At 34.1% G+C, this 25,734-nt stretch overlaps 1 protein-coding gene across 1 annotated transcript; it reads left to right on the top strand.

Moving 5' to 3' along the window:
- Nucleotides 1-1,103: 1,103 nt before the first annotated feature.
- On the top strand, nt 1,104-4,628 carry LOC100818661 (uncharacterized). Its single transcript, XM_006598009.4, has 2 exons — nt 1,104-1,306; nt 2,616-4,628. The coding sequence occupies exon 2, from the start codon at nt 2,640-2,642 to the stop codon at nt 4,548-4,550; it is 1,911 nt and encodes a 636-aa protein (XP_006598072.1). The 5' UTR covers nt 1,104-1,306; nt 2,616-2,639; the 3' UTR covers nt 4,551-4,628.
- Nucleotides 4,629-25,734: the final 21,106 nt, after the last annotated feature.

Below are 25,734 nucleotides of genomic sequence, written 5' to 3'. Positions count from 1 at the left end.
TTGTTTACGTTTGTTTGCTTTTGATTTAAAATTAAAAAATAAAATAAAAACGAATTACTCATGTAGTATTATTCTGATTATTATTTATATCAAATTAAGATAATTTCAATATTTCTAATGGATAATTTTTTAATATAAATTCACTTAAATTTTAAATATCATATTGAACTTTAAATATGATGAATATTAATTAATTTTAAATTATATTTATATACATAATTTATTTCATTAAATTTTTTAATTTAACAATTAAATTAATATAGTTTCACACTAATAATATACTACCTTACCAAATTTAACATTTTATACCGATTCTTACACACAAATTTGTGGTTTCGTGTTGAAAACCGACATGACTGAGATAGTTAAGGTAACGGTGTCATTGGAAAGCGGAACAAAATCAAAATAGAAAATTTTGATGACGTTAAACGTAAGTCATGTTGGTGGGATCCAAAACATTGAAAAATACTTGTTTGTCCCTCTCGTATCTAATTTTTAATGAAAGCGAAAGCGCTCTTTTTTTTTTTTATAGTAAAAGTTTAATAGACGTGCAGTTGAATGATTTTTAAGGTAGATTTTTTTTGTAAAGCTAGATGTTAAAAAGTTTAATTTCTATGTAATAAAATAATTATTGCATATAAAATGTTTACTATTAATAACAGTTAATAAAATTTTAATAAATTTATTACATATAATAATGTGATTAAATGTCAATACATAAAATGTTTACTTTTAATAAAAGTTAATAAATTTATTTATAATTTTCAATTAATTAAACTAATGTTTGAATCCGTGCAATGCAATTCACAATGCAATGCACGATTTTAGTAAAACAAAAAAGTGATAGAAAAAAGTAATAGGATAAAATTTTTAAAGTTTTAAAAACAAAAATAAAATACATTAAAAACACAAGAAACTATATAACCTGTTCAGCCATTAACAAGCGAGGACGGCCGGACGGCTTTTATAACACTGTAAAGTGAAAATATTATTTTTATTGTTTTAGTAATTTTCCTTTTTAATAATGAAAAAGAATGGGATCCTAAACATCGTACTTAATTATATAATATTGTTTTTCCTCAAACCTGGTGACAAAGACACAGAGAAAGTGCCGCGTGGGTAACAGAAAAAAGAAAAAGAAAAAACTAAATTTTGTTGCAAGAGGAAAAAGGAGGAAAAACCTTTATATTATTAGAATACACAGCAAAATCAAAATCAGAAAAAAGGGAGAGAAAGAATAAGGAGGAGAAACAAACCAACACAGAATCGCCAATCATCTTCAGAGGCCTTGTTGTTTGGTTCATAGGTCTGTTTCTTTGATCCATTCCTTCTCTTCAACCACCCTTGGATGTGGGTTGTTCTATGTTTTCTGTGAATTTAATGTTTGATTGCATTTTTTTTTTGTTTTGTTTCTGGTTTTAAGCCCATGATCTGATTTTCTGTGATTTTTGGATGTTTTGTTTGATGGGTGCGGGTAAAGTTTGGATCTTTAGGATGCTATCTTGGTGAGTTGGAGCAATTTCTTCTGTGAAATGTTTTCGGATGATGGCAGTGATGTTTGATTTTTGTGGCTGGAAAGGAAGATGGTTCAGCCTACCTGATTTTGATAATTGTTAGAGGTTTTTAATTGTTTAAAAAACTTGAGTTCAAATTTTCTGTTTTTTTTTTCCTAATTGATTGGATTTGATTGTTGATCAAAAAGAAAAAAAAAATGATTGGATTTGATTAATGTTTGGTATAATTTTATTTAAACTGGTGAAATTGGTGTCTTAGAAATGCATACAATTACTATCATATCGATTACACCTTGGTCCCCCTTAAGAACACGTTTTTATTTACCTATTATTTATTTAATTATTGTTGGCAAGGTTCCTTGGACAAATAGAAATGGATTCTGACCTTAATTCTGGGATTCTTTGTTAGCTGTGGTCTATCTGTAGATGAGTTTTGTATTTCTCATGGTGTTCAATTCCCATGCTTTTGGTTCTCAAAGGTTTTTCAGTTTTCTTTATATGTGTGTATTCATCTTTAATTTCATTTTATCTCAATTATAAAAAATAAAATGATTTTTTTGTGTTTTCAAAAAGGTTTGTCCATAGGAAGTTCTGGTATATGATGTCCATTCAGCATTGTACATGGTGGCCTGGTCCACGAAAGCTAATTTTTCATTCATTCAGTTTGGAGATGAAATGCGTTTCAATTTCATTCATTTCCTTTTTTTTTTTAATTTCAAGATTAATTTTGGAAATTTTTGCCTGTTAACTTGGTGCAACCAATATTATACACCCCAATTGTGTGAAAATGCAATGGTTATTGCATTGGGGTTATAGTTGAACTGAATCTTATATTGTAAACTTTTTGGATACATGCTGATATAGGAACTGCATTTAGCAATTTTGATTCAATGCATGTTTAATTAACATAATCATTTATCATCAGACTACAATGCCTAGCTGCTTTGATCGGGGTTATAACATTCGCCTATTGAATTATTGGAAAATTTCCTACATAATTCAGTTATTATTGTAGTGTTTGACAGTTTTTGTACATATAAAATGAAGTCTGATTCTATTTTATTTTTGTCTATATATATATATATGTGTGTGTGTGTGCAGGACAAGTATTGCACAACCGATACAATGTCTCCATCAGCGAAATCAAAATCCAAGTCCCAGGAGAAGGCCTCTGCAAGGGGGGGTAAGGAACAACATAAGACTTCTCCAAAGACTTCCAAGTCTCCAACTCATGGGAGTGGCACTCCTGCTAGTGCACACAATCCCATCTCGGGAACATTTCAAACTCCAGAAACATCATTGGTTGCTTCCTCTACTCAAGTTCATGACAACAGTCATTTCCCAAAAATAGATGATGCAGATGAGCATTCTAGAAGTCCTCAAGGAATGGTGTCTGAATGTGATTCGGTTTCTAACAATGGTAGCTGCTCTGGTGAATCAGAAGAGTCTAAAGAGAAGGTAACAGTAACAAACTCTTCTACTCAGCCAGACAGTATACTTGGTTGTGATAATGATAGAAGGGAGAAGATCCGCTTGAAGAACGAGAGGAAGCACCAGAGGCAGAGGGAAAGGAGAGCACAGGAGTTGCATGACCGTTGTTGTGGGTACCTAATGTCAAGAAAGCTAGAATCACTTGCACAGAAGTTAGTGGCGATGGGGTTCTCTTCTGAGCGAGCGACGTTGGCCTTAATGTTAAATGACGGAAAATTAGAGCAATCAGTTTCCTGGCTATTTGAAGGGAGTGAAGAACAATCACAAAGCAAGGATACTACTAGCCTTATAAGTGAGGGTAATATGAAAATTGACATACGTGATGAGCTTGCTCAGATATCTGCCCTGGAGGTAAAGTACAATTGTTCAAAGCAAGAGGTTGAAAGAGCAGTTGTTGCTTGTGAAGGTGATCTTCAAAAGGCAGAAAATACCTTAAGAACACAGAATCAGGAATTTCCTACAACCCAATCGAAGTCAGAAGATTCTGCTCAAAATAATAGTAGTCTGGTGAGATCACAAGGATCACCAGCAGCATCGGTTTCAATGCAGCACAGAGGGAATGAAAATGACTTTAACCATTACAACAGGGTAGGTGGTTCGGATTCCATGTTTCCGGATGTTGAAACCGGGAATGTACATTCTCTACAATCGAATCATCCAAATTTAATGACTGAGAAAAGATGGAGTGGTGTTCCAGGATCAAGCCTGTCTGCTATGTTTGCCATGGCACCATCCATGCAAGCAGTGCCTCCATTTGTTAAAATGGAGGGCGGATGGCCTATTTCCCTTGCAAATGAAGGAAGAATGATTCAACAAGGAGTAGGAAGGGAGCCGGTAATGATGCAACATCCACAATTCACAAATGCCAAACAGAACTCTATGATGTCTTTAAATTCCTTTCCTTCAGGAGCAGCAGGTTGGTATGCAAATAGTATTCCAGGTGCTGACAATGTGAGATCAAATGGGAAGTTACTACAAACTCAAAGCATAAGAAGTGTGAGCCCAAATCATTTGGAGCAATTTTGTCAAGCTCCGTATAGGGAATATTCTCATTTCCTTGGACCAGTAGACTACTCATCTGCTGGAGTGGGTGGTTATTGCAAGCCAATGGGTGCATCATCATCACCTCCACCTACAATTCCTCCTCGGCATCAAGGTTCATGGAGCACGGGCGCGTCTTCACCATCGCTCATGGTGCCAACTTCCCTTGGACTATTTTCTGGTCATCAGAATGCAGCCAGAACATTCAACTCACATTCACACATGGATTGGAACACTGTGGGTTTCATGCCAGAATTTGACTACAGCAGCATAGATTGGAGTTTGAATGCGCCATCTTCTTCCGTGTCGGGTGGACTGTGGCTAGGGATCTCTTCAATGTTGAGAAACAGTTATGGGGATAGGAGGGGCAGTCAATGCATGAGTGGATTGCAAATGGCTAGGGAAACTTCATCATCTGGTGGATTGAGAGAGTGGACCACTCCTTTTGCTGGGAAGGACATATTCAGAGTTCCTAGGCAGTTTGTTACCTCTCCTCCTATGTAGTCTTGTGTCATGGGAACTAAAGGCGATTAGTACTTGAAAAAAAGTGTCTTAATGGTTGTTTCTGGTTTTCCAGTGAAATTAATTCATCTTCTAATTTATGGTCTATGATTTTTTTCAGATGGTTGCTTTTTGGATAAAAAAAGATTGATTAAGTTCTTAATCAATGAACTCTCATCACTTAAGGATTTATGTCATGAATTTGATTTGAAACTTATTAGAAAAGACTAAAAGAGCAAAATTTCTCTGAGAAAACTATATATTTTAATTGGAATGTACTGATAGAATAATTTTCTTTTTATACTTTCATGTCATGACAAAGTCTAGCGTGGTCAAGCTTCACAAGTGAATCATGGTGGTCCACTATCTAACAACTGTCAGATCTATTATTAAAATGTTGAAGGGTGTAGGTTAGTTATGTGCAACTTTTTGTGTGTTATTAGTAATTAAAATTAATTTTTTCAGGTTTGGTGAGGGTGATTTATTTTGTCACTATTCGATTTGAATCCACCATTGGGTTTGCGGTTGTGAATGAGTTGTGATGAGCTTGCGGTTGTCGTTGCCACCGTGAGAATGACCCCGAATTGGAGGAATATTGGTAAATGGTGACGGTCAAAATGACGAGGACCATAAATATGGTGGATTGGAGACGACATTTTGCAGTAGTGTGCCCTACAATTTCCCCTTCTTTTATGAAATGTGATTTTCTATTTAATCTCAGAATTCCAAATTCTAAAATCAATCCCGAAAACCTCAGAAACCCTTCATATTCTATTTAGGATCTATGGCCACTGCTCCAACAACTCGTTGGAAAAATTAGTCGTTCTTCCATAACCTTCGGGAATCGATGATAAACTCAAGTTGTGGAGGCACGAAGATGGAGCTGTGTCGAGATGAATAAGCCGCATTGGTTCTCAAGTTCGTCACCATCATCTCCATTCTCCTCGCCGGCATGGCCGAAATCCCCATCCCTCTCGTTGGAAAACACCGTCGCTTCCTCCGCACCACCAACAACAAGAGAGATAGAACTCCCGTTGAGATTTGCCAAACTGTGGTGTGGGATAAAAAAGGCAAAGAAAAAAGACGAGAGAAAGAAAGATTGAGGGAAAGAAAAAAACGAGAAGGGAATCCAAATATGCATTAAAGACCGTTGGCTTGTCGTTGAGATTTGATGCTATCCCTTCACTCCCTTGTTCACGGATCTTTATATCGTCTTTCTATCCCAATCTTTCTCTATATTATTTTACTCTCCTTTTTTTTTTGTCATTGATTCTTGAAGGGCTTCAAATTCCGTTGCAGCAAAAAGATCCTTTTTTGAGCCTCTCCCACGATAATCTGCTTCAAATTCCTTTTTTGCTATCCCGATCTTCAAAAGATTTACTATATTGGATGGTCTGTTTTTGTTTGTGGTTCATGATCTGTGTTATTTTTACTCATGCATCTGATTTGATTTTGAAGAAAGAAGATGCATCTAATTATTGATTTTTTTTTTTTTTATAATTTGTGATGGTCTTTATTCATTAGAAATCATGCTTTAAATTTTTTATTAAAAATCAAATTCTGATGGTCAAAACCCACCAAAAGTTGCACATTATATATTTTCCATTTTTCAATCACTAATGCATAAACAAATAAGGGCTCGAAAAAGAATTTCACAATTTTAAGGGATCGAAAAACAATAACTTTTAATTTGAGCGACTAAAACAGAAAAAAAAATTATTTGAAGGATTAAAAATATATTTAATTCTAAATTTAATTTCTCCAATAAGAGGATATGTTAAAGAGTATACCACTAGTAGCACTCTTATGCGAATTTCTATTTCATATATATATTGATTCTTAAATTCCACATTGTATATTAAAAATAGCAATTGTTGTTCATGTGAAAGGTCTTCATTATAAGTAAAAAAAAAAAAGACATATTTCACATTTATTAAGAAAATTAGTTAATTTTATTAAATTGTGTCATTTTCAATCAAAAAATAAATATTTTTTTTCTTAAACTATCATTCAATGGAACTTGATATCAAACATAAAAAGTCCTATATCTTATTAAATGAATGATATTTTGGAGATAGTCTCATTAAATAAGACATAAGAATTAAACTTTACTTGTATTTAAGGCAAAAAAAAACTTTTACTACTTATATTTGAGACTCAAAAGAGTATTTGTTAAACAAACTTTCCAAATACAATAAAATTTTGAATTAAAAAAAGAAAAGAAAAGCTACTAGAGCATGATTTATTTTGTCATTCTCTATTTGTTAGTGACCAAGTTAGAGTGCATGGTTGTCTCTTCTTGCATTGTTATATTTGATTAGTGCCACCGTGACATTGATTATGTCATTGTCTCTTCAAAAGTCCAAATGCATGGTAGGAACCCATTTTGAAGTACCTTTAGTTAGGGGTGCTCATGAATTGGATTTTTGAAAATCCAATCCAACTTCAATTAAATAGATTGGATTTAAAATCCGTATCACTTAATTGGATAAAAGTGGTTTGGATTTTTTTAAAATCGGTTTATAGTTCAAAACCATTTTGGTTTTAAATCTAGTTTTAAACCATAAAACAATTTTTAACCTACTTTGGCTAGAGTTGCTTTTAGCTAACTTTGGTCATGATTATTTTTGTCAACTTCTACTTGTGGTTATTTTCGATTGACATTGATCAAACTATTTTCGGTTGATGTGGAACTATTTTTTGGTCGAGCTTGACTAGGTTTTTTCAATCAATGATGGTTGATAATATTTTAACGACATCGACCAAGACTATTTTTGGTCGAGGTCACAAAGGACTATTTTTTTTACTAACATAGACTAGGATATTTCAGTCAATGTCAGTTGTGGCTATTTTTTGGTAGATGTTGACTAGGGTTTTTTTGGTCAACGTCGGTCAAGGCTACTTTTCGACTGATGTTGGTCAAGTTTTATTTGGTTGACATCATCCAATGATGTTTTTTTTTGCCAACATCGACCAATCATGTTTTTTTGCCGACTTCGACCAGTCATGTTTTTTTGGCCAGGACATTTTTCGATCAATGTTAGTTGGTGTTTTTTGTCCGACATCAGCTAAAGCTATTTTTCGAGCAATGTCGATCAAGGCTATTTTTTTAGCAATGCCAGCTAGGGTCACTGATGCAAGCAAAAAATAGCATTGACCAAAGTTGACCAAAAAATAGTCGTGGTTGATGTCGACTGAAAAAAATCATTGACCAACGTCAACCAAAAAAACCTAGCCAACATCATTTAAAATAGTCTCGTTCGAAAAATAATCTTGGTCAACGTCAACCACAAACAACCTTCGTCGACATCGCCTAAAAAATAGTCCAACTGATGTTAATCACAAAAAACCCTAGTTGACATTGACCTAAAAATAGCCTCCACCGATGTCGACCGAAAAAATCATCAATCAACATCATCCAAAAAAACACTGGACAACATTGACAAAAAAAATTAGTTTCAACCAACGTTGGTTGACAAAAACCTAGCCGACATCAACCGAAAAATAGCCTCAGCCATAAAACATCATTAATTGACATTAGTCGAAAACAATCTAGATGACATTGGCCAAAAAATAGCCCCGACCAATGTTCACTGAAAAACCCTAGTCGATGTCCTTTAGAAAATAGTCTCAGGCAAGGTTTATTGAGAAACATTATCAACCAATGTTGGCCAAGAAAACTTCAGATGACGTCTATAAAAAAATATCCTCATTCGACATTGGTCGGAAAATAGCCTTGACCGATGTCGGCTAAAAAACTTTTTTTGACCTACCTCAACCAAGATTGTTTTGAAGGAATGGTTTAAAATTTGAAAATCAAATAAAATATCCAATCCATATCAAATAATTGGATCGGATTTAAAATCCAAAAAACTGGATTTAGATGTAAAACCAATCCATTAAAATGGATTTAAGGTGGTTTGGATATGGTCAATTATGGATTGGTGTTATATAACCAGATTTTTTGAACACCTTTACCTTTAGTTTTCCCCCGTATATTAGTGACGCTTAATTTCAACAATGTGGGGAGAACTTTTGATCTGGGTTCAAAGTAGGGTGAATGACTTTGGACGTGCTTGAAAAAACATTGGGTTCAACATAATCTACTTTTTTTTTTCAATTCAGTAGTATGATTACTTCTTTATTTACTACTTCAAAACGTGTGAAAAAACGTTTGAAATCGTCAAACGAAAAATTAAACATGCACTTCATGTAAAGTGCGAGTTACATTACATGTATTTATAGCATTGACTTGGGAAATTGGTTAGATATATAATAATTAAGGTATTCATATAGAAATTAGAATTTATAATGTCGTTGAAAAATAATGTTTTACTTATCATTTTCTCTTTCACTTTTTAATATATTGATGTTGAAATACATTATGCATCTAATTTTTAGAGCATGTTTAGGCTAAAAACACACGTTTAATTATAAAGTTCTTAAGTGATGGATTGTAAAAAAATAGATGTATCTTGTTGGTATTTGTAGTGTTAATCAATTTCTTTGGGTCATTCTCAACTATACAATTATTCCATGCCCGGCAAAACCTTTAGATCCATCTCATTCGAGTGTGTATTTGATTATTCATGTATCACTATCCTGTTGAAAGCCTATAGGGAACTACCCCTTGTACGTAAATAAAATTCACATAAATTCCATTAATTAAATGGAACAAATTTTCTTTTTTATTAAGTAGATATCATTGTAACTTAAATAATTGAGCAAACTATACTCATCCCTCTTGAGTTTATGACTTCTTACACGTACACCCCTTCTGTTAAAATGCATTACTTTTCTCTTCCCTAAGTCATTGCCATTAAATGATGGTGTTAATGTTGAGTGAAATAAAAAAAAAATTCCCATTTTACCTATTCACATTGTTAAAACTTCACACCTAAATCCCTAATCCTATTCCTTCCACCACAAGATGCACCACCCCCACCAAGTCCAAAAACCATGTTGTCATGAAATCACTACCAGGAGGGTGAACCAATCCCACCAAATCCAAACACCATGTTGCCATGAAACCACCATTGGGAAGGTGAAGGTGATTGGACCCTAATCGCTAACCCCTATATCTATTTAACCTAACTCGCAGAGGCTGAATCAGATGCCTGGATTTGCTGCAGAGTGACGTCGCGTGGTGCTTTGACGAGCTTATCACGGACTGCACAAAATGGTGCTACATTAGATCTGACCTCGAAACCAAATCCCTATATGTTAGCCTTTCTTTTCTTTTTTAATTCAAAATTTTATTTTATTTGGAAAGTTTGTTAAACAAATACTCACTTTTATAAGTATATTCACTCTTATACGGTTTTTTTTTGTTGGGACTGAGAACCACTTTTCTTTTAGTGCTTTGCTTTATGTTTGGTAAACTTTGAAAAAAACTGAAGTTTCGAAAAAACCTTCCATAATTACAAATTTGTAAATTATATTTTCTCTCAAATGTGTCATTCTTCCAATGCAAATCTTTTTTACTTTCCATAATTCTACCTTCTTAATGATTTAGCCATTTCCAGGGTTGGTCTATGATAAATGCTTTATTGAGAAAAAAAATATACATTTCCACTTTTGACATTTTGGGTTTCATCTTTTGTCAAGTCGATCTGTGTAGGGACGAATCAATCCGCATGTGCCAACTTTCTCTAAGATTTGGTAAGTTGACATTTATAATCATACAAAGAGTTCACATAGTTCACACGCACACACAAATCAATCTACATGTGCCTTAATGTTTTTTACTCTTGTGTGTGTGAACTATGTGAACTTTTTGTATGATTATAAATGCCAATTTAATAGATCTTAGAGGAAGTTTTCATGTGCAAATTGATTTGTCTCCACAGGGATCAACGAAAGATGAAACCCAAAATCTCAAAGTTGGAAATATGTACTTTTTTTTCTCAATAAAGCATTTATCACCGACCAATGCTATAAACGAATAAATTATTAAGAAGGTAGAATTATGGAAAGTAAAATAATTTGCACTGCAAGAATACCACATTGGAGAGGAAAGATAATTTGAAAATTTTCAATTGTAGAAGGTTTTTTCAAAGACTTCAGTTTTTCAAAGTTTAACAAACATAAAGCAAAACATTGTAAGAAAAGTGGTTCTTACCCCCACAAAAAGACATGTATAGGAGTGAATATATTCATAATAGTGGGTATTTGTGAAAAAAAAAATTCCAAATAAAATAAAATTTTGAATTAAGAAAGAAAAGAAAGGTTACCTCAACATGATCATTTTTGTCATTCTCTATTGGTTGGTGACCAAGTCAGAGTGTATGGTTGTCTCTTCTTGCATCATTGTGTTTGATTAGTGCCAACAACATGACATTCATTATGTCATTGTCTCTTCACAAGTGTAAATACACGGTGGGAACACATTTTGAAGTACCTTTAGGTTGCCCCCTGGATAATAGTGACACTTAATTCAACAATGTGGGGAGTCCTTTTGATCTGTGTTTGGGGTGGGGTGAGTGACTTTAGGTATGTTGGAAAAAATGTTTGAGTTAAACATAATCTATATTTTTTTTCTTCAATTGAGTAGTATAGTTACTTCTCTGTTTGTCCACTTTAAAACTTGTGAACAAACATTTGAAATCGTCAAATGACAAATTAAACATGCCCTATATGTGAAATGCAAGTTAGGTTACATGTATATATAACATTGATGCAGGAAATCAGTTACATATATAACAATTAGGGTATTCATATAAAAATAGAATTTATTATGTTGTTAAAAAATAGTGTTTCACTTCTCATTTTTCTCTCACTTTTTAAAACATTAATGTTGAAATACATTATGCATCTACTTTTCAGACCATGTTTAGGCTAGAAAGCATGTTTAACCTCAAAAAATAAGAATGAAAATTACGTTTAAAAAAAATAAGAATGAAAAGACATATGAACTTATCCCCAAAAATAAGAATGAAAATTACATTTAAAAAAATAGAAAATGGGCTTAATTAAGTATTTAGCCCAAAAGCTAGGCAATCCTCCCAAATAAACTTCGGCCTACAAAAGCATCTTGAGTATTCATCGTTGGGGGTAATTTTGCTTTCCAAATTATTATTTCCAAGTTTGCTGAAATAATCTTCAAATTATACATATGAGACAATTCTTGAATTGGGATTTGATTTAGCTAATTCTTCTTTATAATGCACCTCCATGATTAAGCTTTGAAATGTTTCTTTTGCTTCTTTTAACTTCTACTTTTGTCAATGAGCCTTCCATCCATTGCAAAGGATATTTGAAATAACCGAACCTTGATATGTTCATATAAGATGGAGTACCAAAAGGTAGATGCATTTTGTTGCTATATGTAGTGTTAATTAATTTTTTTAAGTCATCTTTAACTATACATTAGTCCCACACCTGCAAAACCATTGGATTCCTCTCATTCGAGTGTGTATTTGATTATTCATGTATCGCTATCTTGTTGAAAGTTTGTCATGAACTACTCCTTGGTCATGAATAAAATACACATAAATTCTATTAATTAAATGGAACAACATTTATTTTTAATTTAGTAGATATCATTATAATTTAAATAATTGAGTAAATTACACATGTTAATTAAAAAGACATTTGTGTCTTAAGAAAAATCAACACCTTTAAATATTTTGATTAGATGCAAATAAATACTAAGGTTAAAAGTTGAGTCTTATGTGATATTAGGCCATGCTTCACAAATCTGTGTTTGGAGTTCCATACGGAAGTAAAGATATCTCATGATTTGATACATCATTAAAGAATGCAATTAAGGCTTCATTTAATATTATATGTTCTAGATTCATTTTGCAACAACTTTGTTACAATACATTCTCTTAGATCTATCGAATCCAATGAAGAATATATTAAGCCCAAACTCTTTGGAGTTGCTAAACCATATTAAAAGATGTGTCATGTTGTTATAGACCTATTTTGAAGAAAAGGGGTTTCCTATTGAAGTGTTCTTCACAAAAGCTAAAGAGGGTGATTTTCAAGCATGAAGCGCACATGGATTCAATGCAACCATTAAATGTTACGATGATCACAATCTTCATATACAAGCTTAAGGGAAGAAATACATCCATTTAGAGACAACGAACACTTGAAGAAGAAGACCTATAAATATCATAAGCTTTGAAAAAGGGTAACAATCCTATGTGCTAACATTCAAATTCTTTCCATGAAAAGCTTTTAGTATATTTCTTGTAACATTCAAATACCATATTTTTTGTATATTTCTTGTTAAGAGAAAAAACTAAGTGCTTAGATTGTAAATATGTCTGTAAGATGATTAAGAATTAGTTAATGGGTCAACCTATCAATAAATCTTTTGATTTGTATTGGAGCAAGAAATGGATTGATAAGACAAAGAATACTAGGTTGTTTGTAAGCTTGGTGTAAAGCTTGTTGTGTAAGAGCCAGAAGTGACAATGTTGAGTCCTTGTAACTTTGAGAAGTTAGTGAAACTTGGTGATTTGCCAAGAACTAGACGTAGTCTCAATGGTAGAGGCGAATCAATATAAAATCTATTGTGGTTGACATATATCTTTATCTATGTTTTATCCGACCTTGGGTGTGAGTTTGATTTTTTGTTTTTGAAATTATGTTTTTACAAAGGCTATTTCAATCATCTCTGATTGTATAAATTTGAGAAATTTTGTTATCTATCTTTCAAAGAACTTTTTTCAGATGTTAAGATTTGTGTTTTTGAAAAAGGTTTAGGAAAATTCTAAAATCACAAATCAACCCCCAATTTTGTGATATTTTCCTTTACAATTTAGTATTAGAGCTCAATCTTTATGGGTTGAGCACCTGACAGTTTCTGGAGGAAAAAGATCCTGATGGCAAATAACAATGGTCATTTCATTACTCAGGGAGCATCCCTCACAAGGCCTCCAGGCTTCACAAGAAAGGATTATCCTCATTATACTTTAACATGTGCTTTATCCAAAAATGAGTATAACAAAGTCTACAGACTTAAAATAGATAGAGATCTAGGATTCATTGAGCATCTATTATGAAGATACAAAAGATGTACAATTGAGAAAGATTGTCACTCTAATTGAGACACTATAAGACTTTCTCCATGAAAGGAGAATCTGTGGATGACATGTTTGGAAGACTACAAGTGCTTTTGAACAGGCTAGAAAATTTGGGACATACCTTCATCAAAGCTCATATAAACTTGAAGGTACTTGATAGCTTTCCCAAGGTGTAGGAACCAAAAATAGCGATCATTAACGAAGCTAGAAACCTTGAGACTCTTGCATGGGATAAATTAGTTGGCATCCTCCAAGTTCATGAAGTTCATCTTCATAACAAATGTCATCTGCCAAAGAGATTCCACTGCCCTAGTGTCTAGATAAACTAACTTGAGAAGAGAATAAAAGAAGAGCTTCTCTAAAGCTTTTTAAGTGCAGATGGCTGAGTTTGATGCATCACAAATTTTCTTTTGAGGATCCATAGATGATTAAGTTTCTCTCATGTCCAAAAAGTTCAAGTCAATTTTGAAAAAAAACAAAATTTTTCAGGATTCCTCCAAAAGAAAAAACACTAGATTCAAGAAGTATAAGGAGGAAAGTAATGGGATCATTTGCTTTGAATGCAAAAAGCCTCAACACATAAAAGCTTAGTGTCCCCAATTGAAAAATAAAATTCTAATGGTCACCTAGGATGACTTAGTGAAAAGAGTAGTGGTTCAGACGATGAGCAAGCCAACATATACTCGATGGTTGACACATATGAGAAAGTTGAGATATTCTTGGTAGGAAAAGGCCAGAGTTTAAGTTGGTACTTGGATAGTGGCTACTCATGACACATGACGGGGAAAGGTCTATGTTCCTCGACCTAAAACTAGTTGAAGGAGGAATAGTTGCCTTTCGAGGCATGGGTAAAGGGAAGATCATTTTTATAGATAAAGGTTGTATTCCTTCTCTAGTCTCCATAGACAATGTCTTATACGTTGAAAATTTGAAATATAATATGTTAATCATAATTCAATTATGTGACAATGGCTATATTGAGTCATTCAACAAAGACCAATGTATAGTTAAGATAGAAGATGATGGGTCATTCTTTACTATTGTACGACACAACAATATGTATGAGATGAATCTGATAGGTCTTAGTAAACAAAATGTAATGTGGTTGTTGCCCAGAGAAGATGAAAGATTGATTTGACAAAAAAAACTTGGGCATGCCAATCTAAAACATATTTCAAAATTGTCTAAAAAGGATTTAGTAAAAGGATTGTTTAAAAACCCATCTTATTTGTGAAGTATGTCAACAAGGGAAGTAAATCAAAACTTTTTTTTTAAATCTAAAGGTGTTGTTTCCACTTCTAGACCATTACAATTGTTGCACATGGATTTTTTGGACCAACTAGAATGTGGAGTCTGGGAGGTAAGAAATATGGTTTTGTCATAGTTGATGACCATTCAAGATATACATGGGTATACTTCCTTGTGCATAAACATAGAATTCTGCAAGAAATGGCTAGACCATGCTTTGCGAAAATTCTCTTCTTTAGCACTTCTTGGTAAAAGCAGTGAACACAACTTGCTATGTTCAAAATAGAATAACGATCAGACCTTTGATAAAAAAAAAAGAATCCTTATGAACTATAGAGAGGAAGAAGACCCAATATTTCATACTTTTATCCCTTTGGATGTGAGTGTTTTATCCTAAACATAAGAGAACTTGCAAAATTTGATTCAAAGGTGGATAAAGGAACCTTCCAAGGGTATTATGGTACATCTAAAGACTATAAAGTGTTTAACCCATGGACTTTGGTTGTAGAGGAATCCATCCATGTTAAGTTCAATGATAGAATAATGTATGATAGGAAGCTATAAGATCTTGAGGATGATTTTGTAGATTTGCAGATTGGTCCATCTGTTGAACCTAAAGAAGATGAAGTAAAAAAGTCTTAGGAAATTCTTCCTTAGTTTGAAGGATCATTTGATCAACAAGCTCAAACAAAGGATTGGAAGTTTGTGAACTGCCACTTTCAAGATAAGATTATTGGAGATCATATTAAAGGAGACAAAACTAGATCATTATTCAAAGATATTGTTTCTTATGCCTATGTGTCAAAAATAGAACCTAAAATGATAGACGAGGCACTGGAAAATGATGATTGGATCATTGCCATGTAAGAGGAGCTTTACCAGTTTACCAAAAATGAAGTATGAGCACTTGTCCCAAGCCGGAGAACAAAAATATTATTGGAACAAGATGGGTGTTTAGAAATAAACTGAATGAACAAGGTAAAGTGGTAAGAAACAAAGCAAGATTAGTAGCTTAAGGCTATAGGCAACAAGAAGGTATAAGCTTCACTAAAACCTTTGATCTTGTTGATAGACTTGGAGCTATGAGAATCATGCTTTCCTTTGTTGCTCATAAAAACATAAATCTTTTACAAAAGGGTGTTAAGAGTGCCTTTTTAAATGGTTTCATTAAGGAGGAACTCTATGTTTAAGAACCTCCTGGTTTTGAAGATCACACTTTTCTAGATCATGTGTTTAAACTTAAAAATGCTATGTATGATTTGAAACAAGCACCTCGTGCATGGTATGATAGACCGAGCTCTTTTCTTTTAGAAAATGGTTTTTTCGGAGGCAAAGTTAATACTACTCTTTTTAGAAGAGAAGTTGGAAATGGTTTCATTATATTTTAAATTTATGTAGATGATATTATATTTGGAGTTACTAATGAATCTTTGTGCAAGGATTTCTTTGATATGATGAAGATTGAGTTTGAAATGAGCATGATGGGAGAACTTAAGTTCATTTTGGGACTTCAGATCAAGCAAGAAAGCAAAGGTATATACATACATCAGTAGAAGTGCATCAAAGAACTTATGAATAATTTAAATATGGAAGGTGCTAAGCCTATGAAACCTCTGTGCAAGCCTCCAATCCCCTGAGCAAATATGAATCAAATAAACCAATAGATCATACGATCTGCATGGTATGATTTGTTCACTTCTATATCTGATAGCTAGTAGACATAATATTATGTATAATGCCTGTTTATGTGCTAAATTTGAGTCTGATCCTTAAGAGTCACATCTCAAAGTTGTTAAGAGGATCTTACATTATCTTGTTGGCACCACTAACCTTAGTATGTTTTATAAGAAAAATCAAGATTGTAGGTTAGTAGGATACTGCGATGCATACTATGCAGGAGACAAAGTATAATGAATAAGCACAAGTGGTTGATGTCACTTTATTAGGGCTTGTATGATATCTTGGGAAATCTAGAAGCAAAGTTCCATTACTCTAGCTACATCCGAAGCTGAGTATGTGTCTACTACCAATTGTTTCTCACAACAACTATGTCTAAAGTGTCAGCTAGAAGATTACTCTAGTTTTGAGAACAATGAACCTGTATATTGTGACAATACTAGTGCAATCAACCTATCTAAAAATCCTATACAACATTCAAAGGGTAAGCATATTGAGATAGGATATCATTTTATTCTGATTAAGTGCAAAAAAGTGTTTTTGATATAAAATTTGTAGATGCAGACCATCAATGAGCTGATATCTTTACTAAGCCTTTGTCTAAAGATCACTTCTTCTGTATTAAGGAACATTTGAATATGCTTAAGTTATCAGATTATTGATATGCCCTTTTATTCCACATACAATATCATTGTCTTATAAGTTTTCATTAATCTATTAGGATTGATGTGTGTTTAGGTCTACAGACGAAAATGGAATCATGTTCACAAAGATAAAAACCCTTTGTTTTCTCTTAAAAGATGTGTGCTACCCTTTTCACTATGATTGAAGTGGTATTTTTTGAAAAATATTTAATCTAATTTGAACAATTATTGTTCATTTCTCTCTCTTCTTTTCAAAACATATAAAATGTAAGGCGGGAACTCAAAGAGAATCTTTTGGAACATTGAATTCTCATGACAAAGTCAACATAAGAGGAACGAAGGTGGTCATCTCTCCAACAACCATCGTGATTGTGTTTGTATGTCTGAAAGAGGGTTTGATGTTTGATAAAGATTGGAAGACGAATATTTCCTAGGAGATAGTGGACCTAATGATATACGGCAGTCCTAGGCCAGACACAACTAATAGAAAGAGGTTGAACTACTTTCTGACTATTACAAATATGTCATATATATGCGTACTCATCCACAACATCTTGTTAAACATGGTGATGCTCAAACTCAAGTCCATAGACTATGTGAGCAACAAAGATAGACTCTGGATGTATAAGGTGATGGTAACAGAGAAGGTAAATCTGTCAGAAGTTATCTTCTGCTATTGCTTGCAAGCATTCGAGGACAGATTCAACCCAGAGGACAAGAAAAACCTAGTTCCTTATGGTATGGTTTTTACCTAAATCACGAGGAATGTTGGTGTTGGTGTTGATGTTTCTGGAATGATGTCTTTTGGTGAAGCAACACAACTGAACGAAATGACTTTTCTGAAGATGGGGATTGCTGAAAAATTCTTAGAATATGTCAAAAAACACATAAAAAAGAAGGTCAAGAAGGAATCCAAGGAGGAATCACAATTTTTGGTAGGCTAGATGACATGAACTCAAGATCAACATGCAAGGGGAGCAATCTCAACCTAAACACAAACCTACCCCTCAGACCAAACCTGCCCAGCCTAGATCCAAACTTTCCACCAAAAGAAAATACTTACACCACCTTTAGACCTTAAGCCCTTAGACCAACCAAAGAAGCGCAGAAAACAACCACGCTTAAATCCTAAACTAAGACTACCCAAAAAAGAAAGGCTAAAGACTATAAGTTTGAACCCAGATTTGAACCTGTACCTAAAAGACCAACCATCAAGATCAAACACCTTGCCCTTCAATCCTTCTCTTCACTTAAGGATCAAGAGTCTGAAGTTGAGATTCTTAAGACTCCAACCCCTTAATCTTCATCTTCACTAGCCCTTCCACTTCAGTCTTCACTAGCCCTTCCACTTCAGTCTTCACCTCCTCCATCACCTCAACCTCAACTAAAACCTTCACCCCCTTGAGCAAAAAGTGAGAAGATGCTTTTGTTAAGGTCTAAAATATGTCCTTAGATGAATCAAGGAATAAGGGAAACATTGATAAGTCCCTAGAAAGGAAAAAGGCCATTAAGATGGATGAAGGCATCTTGGCCTCGGTTGAAGCTCTGTCTATTGAATAGCACATGAAGAAGCTTGTTGAGCATGCGAGGTTAGTTGCCTTGGTTGGCAAGGAGTTTCAAGAAAATCCAGATAATGTTGTTTGGAATCTCTGAAGGCTCTGTTTGCTGAGGAAGTGATGTAGAAAAATGTTGAAGACGCCACCATGATGGAAGTAGATAGTGAGTTTATGCTTGAGGATGTACTTTTGGAGTTTGTGAAGGCTCAATTAGAAGATGAGCAGAAAAAGGTTGAGCTTGAGAAGACAGAAGGGCAATCTACAATAGAGCATGAAGTTGAACTCATGTCTTTGGATGTTGCGGAAAAGCAAGTTGAGCTGCAATATGGAATTGTTGATGACAACATGACCCTTCTAAGAGGGAAACATTGGAAGAGGCAATGCTTTAGTTCTCCATTTAAACATCTCTTAAAGAAGAAGAACAATGTCTGAAGCTGGCGAACAAATTATTGTTGTTGCTTTGTCTGATGCAATAGACGAGGAATGACTTAGAAGAATGGAGGAATAATATAGAGTGAAAGAGTCAGTGTCCATTGAAGAAATGGTAGAACTTTGGAAAGCTCAGAAGGTAGTTGACATTACTTCCAAGCCTATAGGACTTTCTCAGATCTACTCCATATGAAACAAAGTTCTAATGAAGCCAGACACAAGACCTCTAAATTTGATCCTTCCTACTCATCCATTTGTTGAGCCTTCACATGTTTTGCCTATTGATCTGAATGTTAATGTCAATCTCCATCTTGGGTTCAAAGATTACAAGATTTGTGAGTGACAAACTTGCAATAGAGTTTGGAGAGGAAAAGGTGAAGTTGGATCCTACATACTTCATCTAGAAATGCAGCAAGTGGAACTTGACAAGATCAATCTCCTAGATCTCTGAAAAAAAAGGCTTCCTTGGGATCATGGTTTTGAAACCCAGACTGGACCGGTCGGTTTGACCAGCAACTGGTCACTTGTTTGGTCTAACGCTTCCTAAAAATTGACGCGTTCTTAAATTGGCTCAAAACCGCTGTACTGGTCAAAAACTAGTAAAACCCAATTGGATAATTGGTTTAACCGATTTCACTTAAAACTATTTTTCTTTAAAAAAAAAATACTTTCAAAATGACGTCGTTTTGTTTTATTTTTTAAAATAGAAATATTATAACTTATGACACTTTTATGTGAAGTTTACTTTTTATTATTATCAATTTATGTACATTTGTTCAATATTACTAGGATATTATATTGAAATATTAAAAAATTATTTTATTAAAATTGGTTCAACTTGAACTAGTGCTTTCACCAATTTGATGGTCAGTTCGATTATGAGAATACTGCCTAGGATATATCCCTTTAACTATCCTTATTGCTATACTTGGGAAGTGCACCCAAACAAAGAAGTAGATGCATTTAGGTGATATAGGCAAAGGGAACAAGTGTTTAAGGAATTCCCCATCAGACAAAGTATTCCTTGCAATCCCAACAATCTCATCTTTGAGCATAAGCCAACAAAACAGTGAAGCCTACCACCTAGTGCCATAGTTTGGAGAAGTAGAGAAGCCGAATCATATGAGATGCCCTTCTTTTTTCCATTGGGCCATAAAAAATTAATGGGTCTCATTTGTGCTCTTGTTCTTCCTTGAAATCTCACAAAATCTAGAAAGACTTTCCAGGTTGAAGATTTCTTTAAAGTCACTTGAGGAAAGTACCAACTTTCAAGAGAGGGAACAACCAAACTTTTGACCAGAACAAAGATGAAGTTATCTACTTACAAAGAAGAAATTCGACTAAGGCAGACTTCCTTAAGACATTTGGAGAGGTTCAAAACTTAGCTCCAGTTCATGCTTGGATCACAATTTTCTTGCATTGCCACTCCAAACACTTAGTTCTAAATAACAATTGATAAGCCTATGTTGTACTAGCAGGCTAACTGCTACAAGGGAAATTAGGTACTGATTGAAGAAGATGAGGATGCTCCACCAACTAGATATGCTACAAAGTTCTCCTTGGAGGGCTCTTTAAGCACAAACTTGAGGCTATCAAGAAGAAAAGAGAGCACACAAATCTAGATTGGTATGCGATGATGAGATTCTACAAACTAAAGGCACACTACTCAGGTTTGGAACCTAATGAGTAGCCTCCTAGAGATGGAATTCATCATGAGATATGACAATGCTATCAAACTTTGAACCACACTTGCTTTACAAAGGATACTCCTTTCAACATGGTCTGCTCATGGACAAGGGAGTTCTATTCTAAGTCTGACTGCATCAATTCCTTTATTGTGTGTCTTCCTTTCTCTAGATTCTTCTTCACCTCTCATATGAATCCCTTAATTGAAGAAGAATACCCTGGTCTAGCATTGGAAGTATATGATCCTTCACTAGAAAGGGATTATGTTAGAAGGATCAAGGTTGAGCTGCTTAAGACTTGAGAAGTACTTGCACGCTCTCTGGAAGACAAATGATATGTTGAAGGGCAAACTATATAAGTGACACTTGATTGGATACTTATTTTAGAAAATGGCTACAAGTTCAGAACCTACTAGAAGTCCTTCATCTCCAAGGAGTGCTTCACACCCAAGACATCTCATTGAAGTCTCCTCAGACTCAGACTCTTTTGGGGACAAGTTCACTACTAGAAAATATGCTTTTAACATCGGTTATTAAGGACTTCCAACATCCGTTATTAACCAATGTTGAAACTACCAACGTTAAAGGTCTCAACGTTAAAATCGATTTTCTAAAACTGATGTTAAGTAAATTACACAACATCAATTTGATACAAAACTGGTGTCGTATCATAAAAAAATAACAACAAAAAAATATTTAGAAGTGCACATTATGAAAACCGATGTTGTCAGTCAAAAACAACATCGATTTTCTATGAAAACTGATGTTGTCATTCTAAAACAACATCATTTTTTTTATGAAAACTGATATTGTTTTTTGTATTTATTTAATATACTATCTATTTTTTAATTACCCCAATTAACTTGTAAATTCAAAAGCAGTACCAGACAAGACCATTTTTATCAACCAGTTTTGTCCACTATATATAATTGAATATTTACAATGAATTATAAGAAAAATGAAAGTCATAAAATCATTTGTAACCTAATCAAAATTAACATAATAACTACTCTACAATTTTAAAATCCTAGTGTTTGATTTTTAACTTTCAAATAATATATTGCCCACTAAATACAAATTTTCTCCATTCTCTTTGGTTCCAATGGTCTTTGATTAGTAAAATACTGCATGATATAATAGAACACATAAGTTAATAAATGAGTCTAAATAGCAACAATTATAAGAAATTGAATTAGTTTTGAAGTAAACAATTACTGTTTCCCAGTTATCCTTGAAGCCTCCTAGGACTATTGTTGACATCCAATGCATTACGTAGTACCCGCACTGAGTGCTTCCTTTTCGCTTATTACACTAAATTTAATAGGATATTTATATATTCAAAGTTAACTGAAGCGTAATAAAATTTAATTTTTAAGACATGAAATATTATTTAAATGACTTACTTTAACTACAATCCATCTAGTAGCTACCTTGGATTTACTTCCTTAATTGTTGTTGAATCCTTTCAAAGAACTGATTAAGCAAAACATGGATGTGTATTATACAATAAAAATATTGAATTCAAATTGTAATCATAAAGTAAATGTATTACAAAATATATCTGACCTCTTAATAATTCCTTTCAAGTAGTTTTCGGGACTATTGTGCTAGGAAGAAAACCAAATGACAACATTGTTCTTAGGCAAAATAACAACCATTTGTCAATGTGCATTACATTGGAGAACATGATTTAAATTGATTTGATCAATTTAACTTACCCATTCAAGTAGGCTCCTAGGTACACATCACTTTGTGAATTCTGCATCCATTTCTTAATATAATCTTCTGATTCAAATTGCAATTCCCTATATCTTTGTATAAATTGTGGTTCAAGAAATCCATACACATCGAAATTCCCCACTCGCATAGTTCTGTCAGTTATATGCCTATTGTTGTTAAAATATAGTACATTATGCATGAATATAAAACAATCACTTAGGTAATATACAATAATGTAAAGTAACTTATAGAATCCGCAATTGTATAACAGAGATGCTTAGACATTGATCATCATGAGCTATTTCAGAAATATCTTCATACTTTATGTACAATGAAAAGTTATCATTATACGCCCCAAGCTAGCATCCCATGACACTTGCAACAACTTTAGTAAAAGTTGTGAAATGGTCAATGTCATCTGGTACAGCGGATCGACGTTAGGATCCGACATATTTACAGGTTTCACCGGTCCCTCAGCTACCTACTTATCCTACACAGTTAATAAACATTAAGCGAATGACAATCAAAAAATTATTTGCAACAAATCATTTATTAATAATTATTAAAAAAAAACAAAATGAAATACCTGTTGTGAAAAAGGCTTTACGAGATATGCCAGCCAAGCAAGAAAGGTGTTAAGTGTCTGGCCCACTAACTGAACCTCTTGAGTGGGTACAGGAATGCGAGCATCCGCATCTCGAACTTCCTCAACACTAACCTTGAGTTGATCATTGCCCAAAGGAATGTTGTGGAAAGTCGTGGACTCCTTATCAACTCTTCCAACAACAACCAATAGGGGAGGACTGTCATCGACATATAAGCCACATTTGTCCGAGTCTCCTATTTTTGGGTCCTGCCCTGAGGGATCGACACAACTTTCCTTTGTGCTGAAACGAGCCACAGAAAGACCAACCTCAAACTCAGGAGGAAGTGAGAGTCCCTGTGATTGCATTTGCGACTGCATCTGAGACTACATTTGGCTGAAGGACATCATTAATTTTTTAGTCACTTTTTGTGTGATAGACTCTTTCAGCTGGTCTTTGATCTTTTGTGTCAGCTACTCTAGGTCTTCAGCAACCATGGAGGAAGAGGTGTGAAAGTCCTTTGAAGCCGGTCTAAAGTAGTGTTTGATCGTCACACTGACTACAGTAGCATGAACACAACCATGGTGCTCTTGTCGCCGAATGAGAGCAATTAGTACATCCTGACGTCCATGGGCGACAAAGCTTCTCTGTGAGATCTGTTCCTCCAAGGAATCCTATAGTCAATAGATGAAACAATATTGGTTTACTCATCCAACAATTGTTATAAAAAATGACCACTGACAAATGAAATTAATTTACGATCATGTCTCCAATTTCCTTTGCAGCATCAGACGTCATTTGACTAGTTTTCTTCTTGTAAGCCATTTTCCACTTTACGAGTCGTCTGATGGGAGATGGAGGATCAACGATTGTGTTAGTGCTCTTGGATTGGGTTGCTTCCTCCAATCGTTTCTTTTGCTTTTCCTACATCAATTTTTTTTTTCAAGAAAATCATGTCTCCCACGAGACAACACGTGAGGGGCAGTGTTTTGTTTCTAAATGGCTTGCGCCTTCTTTCGAACATCCTATGACAATAACACATAATGGCAACTGGTCTAGTTGAAAATAATAAGTAAATATGAAGATTTAAAAACATTGAAAATCAACCAACCTCGCATGAAGGATCTTTACAGCTTTAACAATACTGGGTCCACTTCTCTTTGCTTATTCCATACTTATCGCAGACTTTGTCATCCATGATCTCCTTGTCGTGTCTTAGGGCCCATTTGGAGGTTAGATTTAACTTAAACTGCCTCCACCACTCTCATATAGTTTGAAGTATTTTTTTTTTCTTTTTCCTCAAATCGGATGATTCAGGGATATCAAATTCATCCTGTAATAGAATAAATACATTTTGTAGTTAGTAAATTACAAATTATGATTTTTAGTACAACATATTACAACAACATTCAACATTTAATTGAAATACCTGAATATCCTCCCAATTATCATTTGTAACATCCACCTTATCGCGAGTGACAAGCCCTAAATATATTCTTAATTTCTTTCTGTGGGGACCATCGGCTTTCCCAGTGACAATATCAACATGGACCACTGGTCTAGTAGCCAATGATCTGACCATCTTTAATCACCAATTTTTTTTTCGTGTAGAACCACTAACCATCTTTCATCAGAAGTATCCTCAACATAAAATACTCATTTAGCTTGTTTAGCCATGATGAAAGGCTCATTTTGATAAGCGAGCTTCTTCAGATCTACCAAAGTAAATCTGAAATCATTGGTTCGCACACTGATATTGCTATCTACCCATTTACACTTGAAAACACATACATTAAATTTTACATAATTTACCTCCCTGATTTCTTCAATGAATCCAAATTAAGACATGGAAGCTACATGGAGATCGTCATCATGTACCATAGCAAAGTATTGTGATTCAGCCCTTAGACTTACATCACTATTTTGCATTTTACTCTTGTCTGGTGATTTTGTGTAGAACGAATACTTGTTGATATCATATCCTTGCCAAGTTATAACATTTCTTTTAGGCCCATCTGCTAACTTCCTTAACGTTTCAAATACATTATGGTCACCGAAGGTTATATCTTTAAAACGATTGAGGAAAGTCTTGTTATGCTCTTTCAACACCCTATTCATGGTCATTTTTGGGTTACTTTCATTGGCTAAAGCTTTGCGATGAAGTGTGTATGACAGAACTTTTGTTATTCAGTATATACAAATGAGCTTGTTGCAATTCTTTTAGACTTGGAGTGGTAACGTATAGTCCTCTTTAACCCTTACCTCCCACTCTCTTGTCATGGTGAGACTCTAAAACCCCAATAGGTTTTGCTTTTTCCATGCTCCAAGTGGCCTCAGAATAATTAAGAAGGGGGGGGGGGTTGAATTAATTATTCCTAAACCTTTACTAATTAAAAATTTACTCTTCTAAGGCTTTTACTATGTTGTTAAGTAAATGAAGAATAGAAAAGAAACTTAACCAAAAGTAAAAGCGGGAATTAAAGTGCACAGCAAAAATTAAAAGAGTAGGGAAGAAGGAGACAAACACACCAGAGTTTTTATACTGGTTCGGCAACAAGCCGTGCCTACATCTAGTCCCCAAGCGACCTGCGGTCCTTGAGATTTCTT

This window comes from Glycine max, chromosome 15 (genome assembly GCF_000004515.6).
Source record: "Glycine max cultivar Williams 82 chromosome 15, Glycine_max_v4.0, whole genome shotgun sequence".
NCBI lineage: Eukaryota > Viridiplantae > Streptophyta > Magnoliopsida > Fabales > Fabaceae > Glycine > Glycine max.
This window is presented reverse-complemented; position numbering and strand designations above follow the sequence as displayed.

Coding starts and splice junctions, on each gene's coding strand:
- LOC100818661 (XM_006598009.4), top strand. CDS start 2,640: ATGTCTCCATCAGCGAAATCAAAATCCAAGTCCCAGGAGAAGGCCTCT.